The sequence below is a fragment of the Sphaerodactylus townsendi genome, linkage group LG12 (assembly GCF_021028975.2).
Source record: "Sphaerodactylus townsendi isolate TG3544 linkage group LG12, MPM_Stown_v2.3, whole genome shotgun sequence".
NCBI lineage: Eukaryota > Metazoa > Chordata > Lepidosauria > Squamata > Sphaerodactylidae > Sphaerodactylus > Sphaerodactylus townsendi.
The window spans coordinates 8,634,508-8,651,868 of NC_059436.1; the positions used below are offsets into that span (position 1 = coordinate 8,634,508).

At 45.7% G+C, this 17,361-nt stretch overlaps 2 protein-coding genes across 2 annotated transcripts in view; both read left to right on the top strand.

Annotated features, from left to right (window-relative positions):
* Nucleotides 1-637: 637 nt before the first annotated feature.
* LOC125442025 (melanin-concentrating hormone receptor 1-like) lies at nt 638-6,631 on the top strand. Its single transcript, XM_048513119.1, has 4 exons — nt 638-795; nt 1,984-2,840; nt 4,674-5,222; nt 5,703-6,631. The coding sequence occupies exons 2-4, from the start codon at nt 2,326-2,328 to the stop codon at nt 5,905-5,907; spliced, it is 1,269 nt and encodes a 422-aa protein (XP_048369076.1). The 5' UTR covers nt 638-795; nt 1,984-2,325; the 3' UTR covers nt 5,908-6,631.
* Nucleotides 6,632-10,038: 3,407 nt separating this feature from the next.
* The window catches only part of NUDCD3 (NudC domain containing 3), a 47,422-nt gene continuing 40,099 nt past the window's right edge, over nt 10,039-17,361 (top strand). Inside the window, exons 1-2 of the mRNA XM_048512915.1 lie at nt 10,039-10,401; nt 11,953-12,269. Of these exons, the coding sequence (XP_048368872.1) occupies nt 10,204-10,401; nt 11,953-12,269 (515 nt within the window). The 5' untranslated portion in view covers nt 10,039-10,203. The remainder of the gene's footprint in view (nt 10,402-11,952; nt 12,270-17,361) is intronic.

The window sequence follows — 17,361 nt, forward strand, 5'->3', positions numbered from 1 at the left end:
AGTGCTGAAATGCCCCTTTTCTCCACGAGCAAGCAGAGCCCAGTGTAAAATATATTTCTCTTTGCCAGGATGGTGCAATAAACACAGGTGGATCAGGGGTCACAAATATGCCTGGTCTATTGTTTACCTGGCCTTGACTGTTGTGATTTTGCTGGGAAAGTTGAGCACACAATTTCTTTGATTTGACCCTTTTAGGTCAGTAAAAAAAGTATGGTGTTATGACTAAGGCCCCTTCTGCACAAGCAGAGTAATACACTTTCAATGCACTCTGAAGCTGGATTTTATTGTGCGGAATAGCAAAATCCACTTTCAAACAATTGTGAAAGTGGATTGAATGTATCTTCTCCACTTGGCATGAGATAAATGGTAACCTTCACTCCGTTCCTACCACCGTACAGATAGAAGACTTCCAGGAGCTAAATCAACTGCCAGATAAGGTTCAGTTGCAGCACCCCTTATGTTAGGGGGGGAACATATGCAGGAGAAAGTGGGAGCAGTTCCAGTTTGCATAGCGGGGGAGTTTGTTTTTTAAATCCACAAGCTCATAGATGCAATCTACACACACACACACACACCAGTCTTTATTCAGTCGAAAAAAAGGCAGGAGGGAGTCTATCAACAGACGGCAACGAAATTGTTTTCGTGCTGTCCACGCAAGCGGTCCAACACAGTAGCAGATCGCGCGCACCCTGGGAGCGTGCATTCAGACGATCGCCCGCAGGACACGCGACGGCACCAGCGCGGCGGCAGGAACACGCAGGGAGCTTCGCGAGGGAGGGGAGCCCTGCAGTTGAGGTAGGAAAGTCGTACGGGGGGGGGGGGGGGGCAAAAAGGACGTCCCGAGTGAAATTGGAGTGACTCTGCTTTAGAGAAGAGAGCCCGTGGGGTGGGGTGGGGAGGGGAAGGGGAGGCAAGAGAGGCTTGTCCAAGGGGTCCTCCCCCCTCCACCGCCGCTTGCTCCCCCGTTTCCTTTCTTTATTTGCCGGGGGGTGGGGAGGGGAGGAGTAGTGGGTATCGTATCTGTTGCTCAGGTCTAGCACCCCCAGCATGGAGCACTGGAGCGCCCCGATTGTCTGGGGAAGGGAGTCCTCTTCTCCGTCCGCTGCAAGCTCAGCAGCAGCGCCGACTAGGCATGCCAGCCTCCAGGTGAGACAGCTCACCTCCAGAGATCCGTTCCCCCGGAGAAAAATGGATGCTTTGGAGGGCAGGCTGCGTGGCACTGAACCCCCACTGAGGTCTCTGTCCTCCCCAGGCTCCACACCCCAAGCTCCAGGTGTTTCCCAACACTGCCTCCCACCAGCCTTGGTGGGGAGAGACCTGGCAACCCTACCCTAGCGCTGAAAAATATATTATCTATATTTGGGGTGAGTGGAGTTTGCCTTACAGGACAACAAGCTCGGATTCTCATTGCAGCATGTGGGGCTAATGGCGCTCTATTTCCTTAGCCCTACTACACGTGGGGAGAAATGCAGGAGGAAGCTGTTGGGCCCCCACATCCTGCAGCTAGCAGGGATCCAGGTGGGGGTTCTGGAATATGTGGACCTGCTAAGAAGTGGCAGAGGAGGAGAGGGGGGGTGTCATCAGCCCCAGCCCCCTCCATTTATATGAGTTCCTGATTGACCCTCTCCCTATCATTACCAAGAGTTGAATATGTTCTCGAAAGTGGAGGGTTCAATACGCTCTCTTCCATCACAAGAGAGTCCAGACCTGTGATTTAATCATAGGCAGTAGCTAGGGTCACATATAGGTTAGAATGTTGGGATAGGATGGCTGTATGGGGTTGCTGTAAATTGGCTATGACTTGATGGGTGGACAGGGGGAAAGTGCAGGCCATATAACCTCAATGCAGACTGCATGTGTAAACACACTACCTGTTCTTTTATTCCTCCAGTGCCTAGACCATTTCTGGTTGGTACCTTTGGAAGTGCACTGACTTGCCTTGCTGGGGTGGTTAACTAACCAAGTCCTTGATTTATCTCCCAGGGCGCACTATATGAGAAAGAGACCAGGTCACAAATGACTTATTTGTTCTACGAAGACAGATTTAGGACAAATGTGTCCGATCATCAGTGGTGCATGCCACACAAGAGGAACTCCCAAACTTTGGGGCTCAGCTCAGCTACTGAGAACATCCCATTTAAAAACAAATCCACATCTCCTGCGAGGGAATCTTTATGCCTATCCCCGCCAGCACCAAATCAGAGGGCTTCTGAGGAAGAAGAAAACAAATTGTGTACCGTCAGGATTATGACCACAAGGGCTGTGCTACAGTTCAGCTCCAACTCACAGAGGTCTTCGTAAGCCCACGTGTCCCTTTGAGTAGCCATGTTAGCACTTCCTGGGCTCCCAGGGGAGCAACGCAGTAACACCTCCCTCCCAGGGTCCATCATGGCTATTTTGCTGGACAGAATCCATGACACCGAGTCCAGTGTTTCACCAGGGACTCCTCACCTGTGTCTGCTGAATCAGTCTCAGAGAGACTGTGAGCTGGACTTCTGGTGCTCTGAGGAGTCCCAAGGTGGGAGCAGCTCCCTGGGGCCTGCCATCTCCTTAGTTCTGCCCATAATCTATGCCCTTATCTGTGCCAGTGGTGTTCTGGCTAATGGACTGGTGATCTCCGTCGTGCTGGGTTGCAAGCAGAAGGTAGTGTCGGATATCTACATCCTGAATTTGGCGGTGGCTGACTTGCTTTTCCTGGTTGGGATGCCGTTCATCATTCATCAGCTTCTTCAGGAACAAGGCTGGGTTTTCGGGGACTTCCTGTGTTGGGCTGCTACCACCATCGATCTCAACAACCAGTTCAGCAGCGTGGCCATTGTCACCCTGCTCTGCATAGACAGGTATTGACTGGGAGAGTGGAGAAGGAAAGCGAGGTGATTAAAATTGAACTCCTCTGTTCCTGAGAGGAAAAAAACAAAGTAAGTGGGTGAGGAAAGGGTGGAAGTTGCTGGAGAACGTACAGTGGTGGCGAACCTTTGGCAGGGGCTGATGGGAATTGTAGTCCATAACATCTGGAGTGCCAAAGGTTCGCCACCACGGGACTAGGATCTGGGAGACTCAGGCTCAAATCTCCGCTCTGCCATTGAAGCTCACTGGGTTTCCTGGCTCAATCACTCTATCTCAGCCTAAGTTACCTCACAGGGTTGTTGTGAGGGTAAACAGTGTGTGTGTGTGTGTGTGTGTGTGTGTGTGTGTGTGTGTGTGTGTGTGTGTGTGTGTGTGTGTGTGTGTGTGTGAGAGAGAGAGAGAGAGAGAGAGAGAGAGAGAGAGAAGGTCACTGAGCTCCTTGCAGGAAAGGAAGGATAAAACTGTATTTAAAAAATGAAATAATGGGCATGCTAGGAGAACTACCCTTGGGAGGTTGTTACAGCAATAGCACATATTGTTGGTAGCCACCCAACTCGCATACTCAGGCCTGATTTATGAGGAAGCTGGGACTAGTTCCAGAGCAAGCTGAAAGGATTTGGGCAGTGTCTTGGTTCTGTGCCTGCCTGGCCTGTGCATCAGTGGCATAGCGATTAAGAGCAGCTGCACTCTAATCTGGAGAACCGGGTTTGATTCCCTGCTCTGTCACTTGAGCTGTGGAGGCTTATCTGGGGAACTAGATTAGCCTGTTCACTCTAACACAAGCCAGCTGGGTGACCTTGGGCTTGTCACAGTTCTTCAGAGCCTTATCAGCCTCACCCACCTCACAAGTGTGTTTGTTGTATGGGGGAAGGGAAAGGACATTGTAAGCCCCTTTGAGTCTCCTTACAGAAGAGAAACGGGGAATATAAATCCAAACTACTCCGCCTCCTCCCATTTTTAAAAGCCCCTGTGTGCTCTCCTTTCAGGTCCAAGTCCATCTGATTTAGTCTGTCTCTTCCCCTTCTGTCTATTTTTTCTCATGGCTGTCCTCTCCCTTTCCCTGATCCTTGTTTCCTGCTTCAGCTGTCACCTATCCTACGTCTTGTTGCCATGCTTTACCCCCAACCTAGCTAAGCACTGTTGATCTGGAAATGAAGCGTAGCCTTAGCAGACAGCAGTGTTACCAGGGGACGTTGGCTGTGATGGTCCATCTGACTGCTGTATGTACCTACAAGACAAGCACCCTGCTGCTTGGGGCAAATGTATGTTGCAGAGGACTGGTGATACACCCTGGCAAACAGGAAATAGGAAAGATGCTTGCTGCCATAGAGGTTGAAATTGGGGAAGTTGGCATGTCTTTAAATATATATATAAATAGGTGTGGAGTCTTATTGAGCTTGTGGAGTTAGAATGAGAAGCTTTAGAGAGAGATGGGCTGTCAAGGATAATGTGCATGTTTGGTGTGGTTTATTATGTATTTATTATATTTAAAACATTTTTATGCTGTCTTGGTACCTGATTTTATGCTGTCTTGGTACCTGATCTGTGTCCCCCAAGGCAGTGAACATTAAAAAAAACATTAAAACATTTGAACAATTTAAAACATTTAAAATTATGAAATGATTAAATAAAGCATATAAACAAATAATATCAGAACTGGCAAAGAGGGACAATAACTATTACTGGGGTCATGCCAAATGAAAACAAAAATCTTCACCCACTGGTGGAAGCCACCGATAGACACTAGTTATTTGGCTATTCTGTGAAATTCTGTAGAGAGTGTGGTAGCTCCTTTGACGCCAGCCTCTATCTGTTTCTCTCCCCAGGTATGTGGCAGTAGTATACTCCTCTACCATTGGCCAGAAACGAACCTTGCGCTGTACGGCTTTGATCAACGCTGCTGTATGGGCTGGAAGCTTAGCTCTGTCCACGCCTGCTATGCTGTATGCCCGGGTACATTGGGACAACACAACTGAGATCTGTCTGATTGACTTACCAGGTCCCCACAGTATGTACTGGTACACCCTCTACCAATCGCTGGTAGCCTTCTTGTTGCCCTTGCTGGTGATTACTGTGCTGTATTCGTTGACTCTGCACCACCTGTTCCGTGCCATGCGTCGTGTGCGTAGGGAGGCATCTGCCCGCAGCCGGAAGGTGACCCGCATGGCCCTTACTATCATTGCTGCCTTTTTTGTCTGCTGGACACCCTACCACGTGCTGCAATTGGTCAATCTAACGGCCACACCTTCCGCTACCTTCTTCTACTTGTACCAGGCCACTATATGCCTCAGCTACGCTCATAGCTGTGTCAGTCCCATCCTGGTTATTTTCTGCACCGAGTTCTTCCGCGAGAGGATGGCCCAGTCCAGGTGGAGGTGAGCAAAACAAATGGTGTGGTGGGAAGAAGTTCAGTGGAAGGGAATGCCTATCATGACAGGAAAGCTTAAACTTACCATTACCCAACATTTCAGATGTATGATTCCCAGTGGACAAATCCAAAATGGGACCTGAATTGGGATCCCCTTGCAGCATCCAGAATCCTGTCACCTTCAAGGCGGAAGAAATGTGGCTCAGTGGTAGAGCACATGCTTGGTATAAAGAAAGTCTCAGGTTCAGCTCCTGGCATCTGCAAAAATGGCTGCCATGAAATACCGGGGCCAGTCATAAAATGCTGGGAAGTTGCAAACGGAGGCCCCTTTTCTGATGGTGATGACTTTTCTGATGGTAGATCTCCAGGCACCACCTGGAGGCTGGCAACCATACTAACAGTAGTAAATGCCTTAAGGTCTAGATGCAACAATGGAGAACTGCCCCTTTCTTCTGTCTACTGTTTATCTTTCTGTCTCTCTTTGCAGGTACTGCAGATTTCTCACTAGATGGAGGAGGACGCGGCAAAAAGGTTCCGTTTCTATCACAGCTGTGTTGTACAGCCCTGAAGTGAGCCATGCTGTGTCTCCATGCAGTCGCAGCCCATTTGGGACAGGAAGGGCTTTAAGTTCGCTGACAGAAGCCACTGGATTCAGTGATGTTGTCAGTGGCCATGAGGAAGAACCCCTGTGATTGCTGCGGGGTATGGTGATGATGTTTATCCTGAAGCACATGACTCAGGACATGTTGCAGTTCCGGGAGGGGGTTCAAGTGGTGTGGATGAAGCACATCACAGTCTAGGAGCCTCCTGGTCACAGGAGAGTTGTGGTAGAAGGGCATCTTTTTGCAAGATCAGATAGAAACCATCCACGAACTCTTTGGAAGAGAATTGGATTAGGATACTTTGAGTCGTGGGTGAGATGGCTTGTGGCAGCCTTAGGCTTTAGCATTCTGTGCTGACTGCGTTAAGAAGCCTTCATTGTCAGCGGTCATTTAAACATCCAGAAAAACTGGAAGGAGGTGTGATAACGTCTGAGCAAAGAGAAAATGTGAGAGATTACTGGATCTTTACTAGTGAGGGAAGAAAGGCCTGAGGGAAAGGCTAGAAGGATGTCGTAAAGATCGGTAATGTTTATGGGCTTGTGGAAAAAAACATACTGTAAGTGTGATTTTAAAAAAAAACAAATCTGGTGGAATAAATGGTGCAAACTGCAACTGTATGTATGTATACTGGGGAGAGAGATTCTAAGCATACTTGATAGGAAGTTTGAATATAGTAAATTTTATTCTGAATAACCGTATAATGGAGTGGGAGGTCAGTGAGGACAATCTAAACCAATGTATCTTGTGTGTACATAAGAGCATTCCTGGTAATCTATACGTATATTACATAACATTGTTGAATTCTTCTTTGACACCATGCAGATATTATTTGGTCACATCAGCATCCTAGACAGCCATAAGTCACTGTTCTGTAGTGACCGCCTAGCCAGATTTCTGAACTCATGTATTACATTTCAAAAGATGGTGCACATCTTAAAATAGCACTACCTCTGGTTTATTTCATCCTACTTCATGAATCAGGTGTATCTGTAAATGTTCATCCATATGAGACAGAGGCTGATTATGCACAAGGAATCTGCTGTGTGATGGGGGTAAATGTATATTGCCACAAGATTTCTTGTATGAACTTATGTTCTGAAGCTCCACTTTCTCTTTCTGTTCTCCCCATGGCAAATGAGACCACTTCTAGCCTGAATTTAATTTTGCTTCACAACCAGGCAGGCAAATATGTCAGTAGACACAACTTTGCCTTAAACCTCTTCCCTCCACCCACAGCCAGCATGCCCAGTCTTCTCCCTCTCCCCCTGCCCTGAGCTGTTTTGCATGCTTCCCTCTCGCCCTCCTCCATGTTGCCAACTCCTTCCCATTTCTCTAAATACTTGTATCGATACATCATATCAAGCAGGATCTCTTTCTCACTCCATCCCACCTCCCCTGCTCTGCTTCTGTCCTCTCTGATAATCAGGACAGCATTTAAAAAACTTTCTTTCAGACAAGCTCCTATTTAAAACAAGCCTCATTCTTCCAGCAGCAGCAAGAGAGAGGGAATGTGTATGTGGGAGGGGAAGAGCATAGCAAGATCTGTTCCTTTAAGGTTGTTGATGGGCAGAGTTAAGATAAACAGCAAAAGAAGAGGATTGAGACTTCAAGAAGCAGCTGCACAGCAGGCACTAGACTGCCTCCTCACATGTAAACAAAGAAATGTGAGGAGTGTTCTCTGCAAGCCCACTGCACAGAGCAGATTCCCAAGGTAAATGTTCCCTGCTTAATTGGCCAGTGTCAAATGGAAAGAAACCCTGTCTTTCCCAAAAGAGTCCTAAAAGGCTAACACATTTATTGCAATATATATTTTCATGTATTAGAGCTCTCATTCATCTGATGAGGTGGGCTGTAGTGCCACAATAAATTAGTAAGGTATTGTAAGGCAATTTGAGTTTTCTGAAACATGCTAGCATAGCACCCCATCCAAAGCACATTTTTCCTAGATACCATGATATGGGAAATTTTTTAAAAAGAAACATAATTTTGGAGAGTAGAAAGAAGCTTTGGGTCTAGAAGGTCCATTCAGAAACCAAACCAATTGTTGTTTGGAAGGCTATTTTTAATAAAATCAAAGTGATCAGGATCATTGGGCTTAAGCATTTTAGCATTCTGTGTTCCTTTCTCTTTGATAGTCTGCTGATCTCTCGCCTCAGAGGCTGGCATGTGATAATAAATGAAAAATCAAGATCCCATACAAACAACAAGGGAGAAACTGTCTTTGCAAAGCTCTGCAATATTTCTGTACAGTTCTGGATTTTTCACAATAAGCAACAGCAGTTTGCAAACTCTCAACTTCCATGGAACTCTTCTACATTAGCTTGTCTACCAAGGAATGCTTGAACATCTACCAGGCAAATTATACAGGATCCTGGTGCTGATTTTTACAGTATATTAAATCTATATGTCTAAAGATGTTTGTTTTGAACCACTGTGATGTAGTAATTAGGGTCCTGAAGTGGAATAGGGGACACCTGAGTTTCAACACCTCTTCAGCCACAAAGCTCTCTAGGTATCTTTGGGCCAGTCACATTCTTATTCCCCATCCTAAGTTAAGGAGGAGTTGTGAACATAAAAGAGGAGACACACCATATATAAGTCATCTTGAGCTACTGGAGAAAGTGTAAGATAAAATATAATAGCTTGTATGTTCACTTGTTTGCAAGACTGTGAATGAATGTCCTAGCTACTGTCACAACACTTGCAGCGAAGTCCTAAGCAGTTGCACCATTCTAAACCCATGCAGTGCTTCAAAATGTGTAACTCTGTTCAGGATTGCCTTACCATGTCTATCTTGGCCCTGAATTCAGAAGGGAGAACTTGCAGATTGTTGGACTTTAACATCACACTTTACCATTACACATGCTAAGAACTGAAAGTGCAACCTGCAACACAATCAGTCTTCAAAGTTCATACCTCTCTACATTTCACAGGTGCAAAGTGGGACATACCAGTAACAGTCCAATTCTCATATGTAGGATAAGTGCCCAAGGCCTGACTTCCCATCAGTATGGGTGTGTTTAGTTTGGTGACGAGAAGGTTAAGAGGTGACATGATAGCCATGTTTAGATATTTGAAGGGACGTTATGTTGATGAGGGAGCAAACTTGTTTTCTGCTGCTCCAGAGACTAGGACCAGGATTAATGGGCTCAAGGTGCAGGAATAGAGATTCCACCTAAACATCAGGGAAAACTTCCTGACAGTAAGGGCTGTTCGACAGTGGGATGCACTACCTCAGAGTGTGGTGGAGTCTCCTTCTTTGGAGGTTTTTAAAGAGGCTGGATGGCCATCTGTCAGGAGTACTTTGTGTGTTCCTGCATTGAAGGGGGTTGAACTTGATGGCCCTTGGGGTCTCTTCCAACTATGATTCTATAATCACATGTTGCTGAAGGCTCTGCTTCACTTGTTGAATTGGTTTATTCTACAAGAGCCTCCACTGATTCTAAAAACGAAAATTGCCCCACAACTTGCTATCAACAATTCAACATTTGCCCCAGCAGCTGTAGAGTGTGAAATAGTGGACCTTGCCTTCCCTGGTGTCTTAGTGCTATTTATGCACCTGTGCTAGAGGTAGGAAGCATCTTTTTCCCACTCAAAGATTTAACTTTGAAAGACTCTGGGGACAACTGAAACCTAGAAAATGACAACAGCAGTAACATACACAACATTTGAACAAAGTGCAATCCTGGAGAAGAATTGTAACAAGGCAGAGATTACGACTTCCTAGGAAGCTAGACAAAAACGTAATTAATTTAGGCTGATTCCACAGCACATTTATAATGATTGCAACTCGTTACAAAAATGCTGCGCAGAATCAGCCTTAATGATGATTTTGCCTAGCTTTTGTCCTAGGATGTAATCTCCGCTTTGTTGCTGTTCTTCTTGGGAGTTGAGCTTTGTTAAAATGTGCACGTCACTGTTGTCATTTTCCAGGTTTCAGTTCTGCCCCCAGTCTTTCAAAGTTAAATCTCTGAGTGGTGAAAAATATGTATCTTATCTCTAGCAGAGGTGCGTATATAACACTAAGACACCAGGGAGGGCATAGCAAGCTCATTCCTTCTTCGACCGAAATGATTTGTTTAAAGCAACCTAGCCTCACACAGGTCAAAATGTTGCCTAAACCTATAACCCGTTTACAAATTACAAATGAAAGGAATAGCCCAGTTGGCAGAACCGGAAGTTGGACGGAATGTTTTTTGCAAAGGACCGGAAGTCCTTGGCGCCGGGGTCCGGAGTTACTGTGACAGCGGGTCTTCAGAAGCTCGTTGCTTAGAGAGGAGAGGCTGACGAGAGGCGCCGTCCGCACCGCGTCCCGGGCTGACTCTCGGCGTTGTAACCCGGCCCGTTTGGCGGAGCGCCGTCCTAGTGACCTCCCCGGCTGCGGCCATGGAGCGCGCCGCCGCGATGACGGACATGTACGACCAGGCGTTGCTGGGCATCTTGCAGCATGTGGGCAACGTCCAGGAGTTCCTGAACATCCTCTTCGGCTTCCTCTACCGCAAGACAGACTTCTATCGCCTCCTGCTCCAGCCAGGGGATCGGCTGGGGTTTCCTCCGGGCGTAGCGAAGAGTATGGCTGTCAGGGTGGGTATCTGGGTGGGATTGACCTGTCCACCTGCTACCTCGTCTGCTCTTCTCAAACTCAGTTCGAGAGACGTGTCTGGTCTGTCAGAACCCGCTTGGATTTGCAGATAGCTCCACCTGGGCTGAAAAACCCTGAAAACAAATTTAGCTTTGATGAATACCTTAAATGGCCTTTGCTTTGCCCTGCCCTCCTTGCGTTGTTGTTCAGTTGCCCAATATGGGGAACTTTTCAACTTCAGTTAAAGAACAGGTGGTAGAAATAGATTGTTGTCTCTACTGTGTCTATGAACAAAACTGGAGTTAAAACTGTGCCACCTGTTTGATTGTCTCGTTTGAGGAAATGGTGTGTTGTAACCCCACTCCTGTTGTCTCAACAACTCTGTGAGGCAAGTTATGCTAGGAGGCAGACTGGTGTAGAGGTCTGAGCCTTGCAACTGGACTTGAAAGACTAGCTTTCAGGTACCCCCTGCATTGTGAAATTCATTGGGTGATCTTGGTCTAGTCTACTTCTCTCTCAGCTTGATCTGATTGCAATGGATTCTTCACAGCAGATTTATAATGAGTTGCAATCCTTATAAAATCCTTATTTATAAAAAGGGAAAATGAATTCATTTGTAACTATTGCAACTTGTTATAAATATGCTGTGCGGAATCCACTTGTGAGGATGAAATGAGGGAGTGGACTGCTTTGCCACTTATTACCCTTTCTGCATTATCAGTTGCTTTTTTAGCACAGTCCCACTGTGCAAAACGCCATCTTGCTCTATGTATGTTCTGAAGAAACTGCATAGGGCTCATGCGTTCCTCCTAAAAGAGACAATGGGAAAAACAGGCTATTTTAGAATCGGGCTAAAGTTTGGTGTCTGTTGTGCTTCCTCCTCCTGGTTAGAATGTCACCCACACATTGTTCTTTATATGTTTCAGTTAATATAGAAATAAGCTTGGCTTTCAGATTTGTGTGTACTATAGCCTAGACTTTATCATTCAGGAAGTCAGGCCCATTTATCAGTAGAGTGCTACTGGAGTATTGTTGTTCCAGCCCTGCATTATACTTCACCCTCACTGACTTCCTAAAAATCTGCAGATTTCCAAACAGGAAACATTTCAATTGACTACTTATGTATAATGTGCCCAAGGTACATGCCACTAACACATAAATCAGCTTGTTTTGTGGTAATGACCTTTGTCCTGAGTGCATGCATTTACATTTATTTTTGCTCTGGATTTTTTTCCTAGAAACTTTTTAAAACACCATCTCTATTTTTGCATAATTAAACTCATTTCAAGCTGTGACTCACTGGGAGCTTCTGTTTACCTGGTGGCTGGCTCATTAGTTTTTGATTTGTTTTTCCTTCCTGGTGTGGTTTCTGAATAATATGACTATCATACACTAACACTTTTTTTAAATGCTTCACTGCTGTATTAAGAATGTAAACAAGCAAGGTGATGCAAGCTGTTGGCAGGAGCAGCACTGTTGCCTTTCTGAAATAATTTCCCTACTCATCACTTCTCTAGAGTTGACTGATAGCTGATTTGCTGTCTCACTTCCAGGCGTTCAAAAATTTTGAAGATTTGGCCCATCAGGATGATGAGAGGAGACAGCGTGAACTTGAGGAAAAGCTGAAGAAAAGAGAGGAGGAAGCTGCAGCTGCAGCTGCGGCAGAGAGGATGAAGGTGCCTGTTGCAGCTGAGGAGGTTGAGATCAGCTCAGGGGCGGAGCAGAACACTGCATCAGGTGATGGAAAGGCTGCTGAAGCACCAGATTCCGTGACAGTACAGGACAAGGTAGAAGCAGAAGCTGCCAGCGCAGCAGCACCTCCTGCGGGAGCAGCTTGCCCTGTAGAATCTCAACCAACACAACCACCAAAGTGAGTGATTGCTACAGTGCTTAGTAGAATGTTTTGCCTAAGTGAAAATGAAGGGGCAAGTTTGATTTATAGTTCCTGGGAACGCTATAGGAGAAAGGAACTTGCACCACGATTTTGATGGCACAAGTTTGGGGCCGGTCGCAGAAGCATCCAAGAAAGTCTGGTGGAAGCTGCCTGCAGTTGGCTTCATCACTGAAACGCACCCCCAAAATGCCCCCCCCCCCCAATCAGTGCACAAATCCACACCAGATGGACGTCGCAGAAGTCTGCACTTCCCGATGTGGGTGCTGCAGAAACATGGGTACCTTTTTTCTGCCAGTGGGGGTGCCCCTTATGCTGGCAGAGTGGCCACTCCTGTCGGTGTGAGCCCATGCCACATCCAGTGGCGGATTCACCCCCCTCCCACTCTGGATTGGGGTCTGTCATTCTGTAAGCCTAGGCAGGTGGGTGGAGTATCATTGTTTGAAGAGGTGGGACAACTCAAGATGCATGTCTGTTTTGAGCATGGAACAGACCTTTTGCTCCAATGAATTAGCTCAATGCTGTAGCCTTTCAAGGTGTTATTAAAAATGTGCCAGGACCATTCCAGTCTGCATATGCTTATGCATCTGTCAAAGAAGCAGTTGGTTTGCCTAGCTACATTTCTGGAAGAAATAAAGGAGAGGCAGCTATAGTCATGTGAGAGCATGAGCCCTGGAACACCTTCACATATAGCAGTGTACTTTCTGAAGTAGTTATGTCAGTATAATGAGCTAAGTGCTATAAAAAGGCTTTGGGAAAGCCCCTATAATTTGTTCGGTTCAGAATACCTACTCCCAACTGTTGTGCACCTGGAGTTTCAAAGCACGTGGCATTTGACATGTTCACACATTGAATCACGGTGTAATTAAAAGGACAACATGTATTGCCTTTGTTCTTTTTACCTTTGGGACTCCCTGTGGGATATCTCACAATTCTAGGTTAGGTCCTGCCCATACATTTTGAAGTAAAGCTAATATTTGTTTTGGTGACCCATTTAAAAATTAATTCAAATTAGTTTTAAAATATTCCCTCTTCCCTAGCGTAGTTTCTAACATGCAGTTGATGTTTTCTGTTTTTAAGCTTCTGTCAGTATAAACTGATGAGACTGGAAGGTTGTTTGCAGTGGTTGAAGACAGAGTTGTAAAGAGCTGCTGTCTCTAGAGATGATTTTGAGAGACAGGCAAATCTGAGCTTGTATCTGGATCAGCTGATGCTCGGGGAGGTGGAGCTATACCAGCCAGCCTAGGTAGATCTCTATTAAGAGAGCTGGGAAGCCACAGTGGGGCACAGGCAGGTTATAGTCCTGCCATTAAAATGGACAAGGAAGTGGGCAGATGAAAATCCCTGACTTCCTGCGCCAAGAGAGGATGCAGACTTATCTTGCCTCTTCAGCTGAGGCCATATGAGAAGTGGCCTGAGGGCCAGGACAGCCCAGTGGGAGGCACCAAAATTTGCCCCTTGGCAGTAGTGCTGTCAGTGACTAGATGGTTTTTCCTAGGATCTGATACCTGTGTTCAGATACCTGTTCTGCCATAAAGCTTGCAGGGTGACCTAGGGCCAATCACATGCTTTCAGCCTGATCTACATTAGAGGGCTTTTGTGTATATATGATGGGAAAGGAGAACCATGTATGTTGCCCTCAGTTCTTCGGTGGTAGAGAATGATAAAAATACTCTAGACCAGGGGTAAGGAACCTGCGGCTCTCCAGATGTTCAGGGGGTGGGGGGGGGGGGGGGTGGGGGGGGGGGGGGGTGGGGGGGGGGGGGGGTGGGGGGGGGGGGGGGTGGGGGGGGGGGGGGGTGGGGGGGGGGGGGGGTGGGGGGGGGGGGGGGTGGGGGGGGGGGGGGTTGGGGGGAGGGGGGGGTGGGGGGGGGGGCGGGTGGGGGGAGGGGGGGGTGGGGGGAGGGGGGGGGGGGGGGGGGGGGGGGGGAGGGGGGGGGGGGGGGGGTGGAGGGTGGGGTGGGGGGGGGGGGGGGGGGGGGGGGGGGGGGGTGGGGGGGGGGGCGGGGGGGTGGGGGGGGGGTGTGGGGGGGGGGGGGGGGGGGGGGGGGGGGGGGGGGGGGGGGGGGGGGGGGGGGGGGGGGGGGGGGGGGGGGGGGGGGGGGGGGGTGGGGGGGGGGAGCCAGCGTGGTGTAGTGGTCAAGAGCAGTGGACTCTAATCTGGAGAACTAATTTTGGTTCCCTATTCCTCTACATGAAACCTGCTGGGTGACCTTGGGCGAATCACATTTTGTGGCAACCATTTTGTGACTGAACCCACCACACTGTATCAGAAGTACAAAAGCGCCTGCAGACTCAAAAAGGTTGGGTTAATGCTTGGTTGACTTCCTCTGTCAGATTTACTGTTGTGTTCTATTTGCCACAAGGTGGCGTTGGTATCCACTGAATGCATAATGGGTTCAAATGTGTCTTTATGAATCTGTAAATTCTGTGGGGCTCCCTTCCACAAAATCACTTGGCAGGGTTGCATGAACAATGTACCCTTGGAGCAACAAAAGGATGCAGATGAAAATATTTTCTTCCCTTTTTATCTAAAGACAAAAATATTTATTCATATAGAAAACTTTTTTAATTTTATTATATATATATAATATATTATATAATATTTTATTATATTATATTATATTATATTATATTTTATTATATATATATAATATATTTAATTTATATCCCGCCCTAACCTCACAGGGCTCAGTGCGGGTTACCACAATTAATATAATTCATTAAAACATTTAAAAATAAAACCATACCAAAATTAAAACAATATTACAGTATGTAAGTCACTGGGTTCAGGATTATCAGCACAGTACTGAGATTTCGGGGTTCTCAGAAGGGGAAATAAACTATCCAGATCTCTTCTGTTTCTTGATAATTGGACAGAACCATCTCTCTTACATTTTCCAGGATTTTCTATGTGAGTAGATTTTAAGTTTGAAAACTGAAATTAATATCTTGAAGGTAATGCCATGGGGGTGTTATTTTTATGCTTGTTGTATCAATTGTCTCTTTCTACTCTAAACTGATATGAGCACAGATGAATATATAGGACCTCCTTGCAGGATTGCTGTTCTGTTAATCTTCATGAGCATCCTTGCTGTTTAAGAAAGATAGTTTGTATAATTCTGCAGAACACTAGTGGATGATCAATATGTGTGCTGTACCATGTGATGCACTGTTAACTCTAAAGCCTTTTTGTTCTCATCTTGAAGTTGACAGCGTTGAGTGAGAGTGTAAATCTTGATCAAACCCAGAGAGCCATGGCTGGGCCATCAAGGGAAGCATAACTTAGTAGACGCATGAAATCCTCTCATTATCTTAGAATCAATATTATCTTGCTTTCCCTTCTTACTTCTTCTGGTTTGTATGCAAGACATATGTTTCCAAAGCTCTGTAACAAATGCCCTAGTTTAGTGAATATAAGGAGAAGGTGTATTCCTCTCTACTGGTGATCTAGCCTAGGCCTGCTATTTTGGTTTGCATTTGTACAGAGTCTTTTGCAAGGTGTGTCACTGACTCAAACTGCAGCAAACTACTGAAGGATCCAAGCAAGAGGAGGAAAGGGTGCATACTTCGTGGCCATCTGTTTTTTCATGACTGTGAATTGCACCCCAGTTTATGCCCAGACGTTCCCATCTGCCTTGACAAGTGGTTCTTTCCATAATTTGGGTTTCTGAGCTCAGCTCCTTTTATATTTTTGAGTGCCTGCCTTCTCACTTGGCCCTCTTTTTAGATTTTACTGTGCATACATTTGCCTGTCAGCATTTAAAATAGTGTCTTTTGTACCCCAACGCAGTCTGCCTCCTTAGTTCTTTGTACATTTCTCAACTCTGATTCTGAATTCCTCCTTCATACTTTTCTTTTTCTGTGCAAGGCTAAATTTCCATACTTTCTTTTTTTCTTTTGGCATTTCTGATGTTTATATTGCTTCTTACCTAGCTGTTGCACTTAGAACTTGGTGGCAATATTTGGACAAGTGCAGTGGAGCTGTTAATAGGTATATGAAGCTGGTAATAGTCCTAGCCAGTGAACCTTAGTATTGAGTTCTTGGGATCCTTCCACCTCTTCTTTCCCATCTTGTGAAGATTCTAACTGAAAGGATCCCTTTGACTTCACCCATGTGTATTGCTCCTCTGCTGTGGTGGATGATGCAACCAGTGAACCCAGATCATGAAATACTTCTGTGTGCTCAAGATGTCTAGTGTAGAGCCAGATTTCTAGTGCTCAAGATGTCTAGTGAGAGCCAGCATGGTGTAGTGGTTAAGAGCAGGTGTATTCTAATCTGGAGAACCAGGTGCGATTCCCCACTCCTCCGCCTGAGTGGCAGAGGCTTATCTGGTGAACCAGATGTGTTTTTTTTGTTTGTTTTTTTTGTTTAAAAAGAAAAGTTTATTTCATCCACTGTGATACAAATACATACATTTCCAATTCATCTACATATCAACAGTTATTGCAGTTATTATTATTATCATACGTATATACAACCTTTCAGAAAAAATCATTATTAACTATAAAACAGTGTACCAAATACCAAAAAGCAAATAGATAATACTAATAAAAGAAAAAAAAGGGAAAAGAAAAAAAAATTAAGAGTAAAGATAGAATTAAATAAATATTGTAAGAAAGAAAGGGAGAAAAAAAATTGGTAAGAGAAAAAAAATAAACCCCAAGAGAAGGGGGGGGGACTTCCAATTTAAGGGGGCTCCCTTGTAAGGGATTACTTTGTTACATTAATAAGTATAGCACTTGCTACTTTCCCCCCCCCCCCCCCGTATATTCATAGGTTAATTATTATTTAACATTGAAGGTACAATAATAATTTGTTTATTCTATATCTAACTTGTATAGAATCATTTAAAGGTCGCCAAGTTTCTAAAGTCTTTTCTATATTTCTTTTTTTTTAATATACCAGAAAGTTTGTCCATTGATGCGTATTCAATTAGCAGTGAGATCCATTCTTGTAGTTGAGGGGGAGAAGTCTTCTTCCCAGTTCTCAGGCAAAACAGAATTCTAGCTGCAGTTATCATATACAAGAGTAAAGTTTTACAGGTTACTTTGAATTTTATCGCTTATC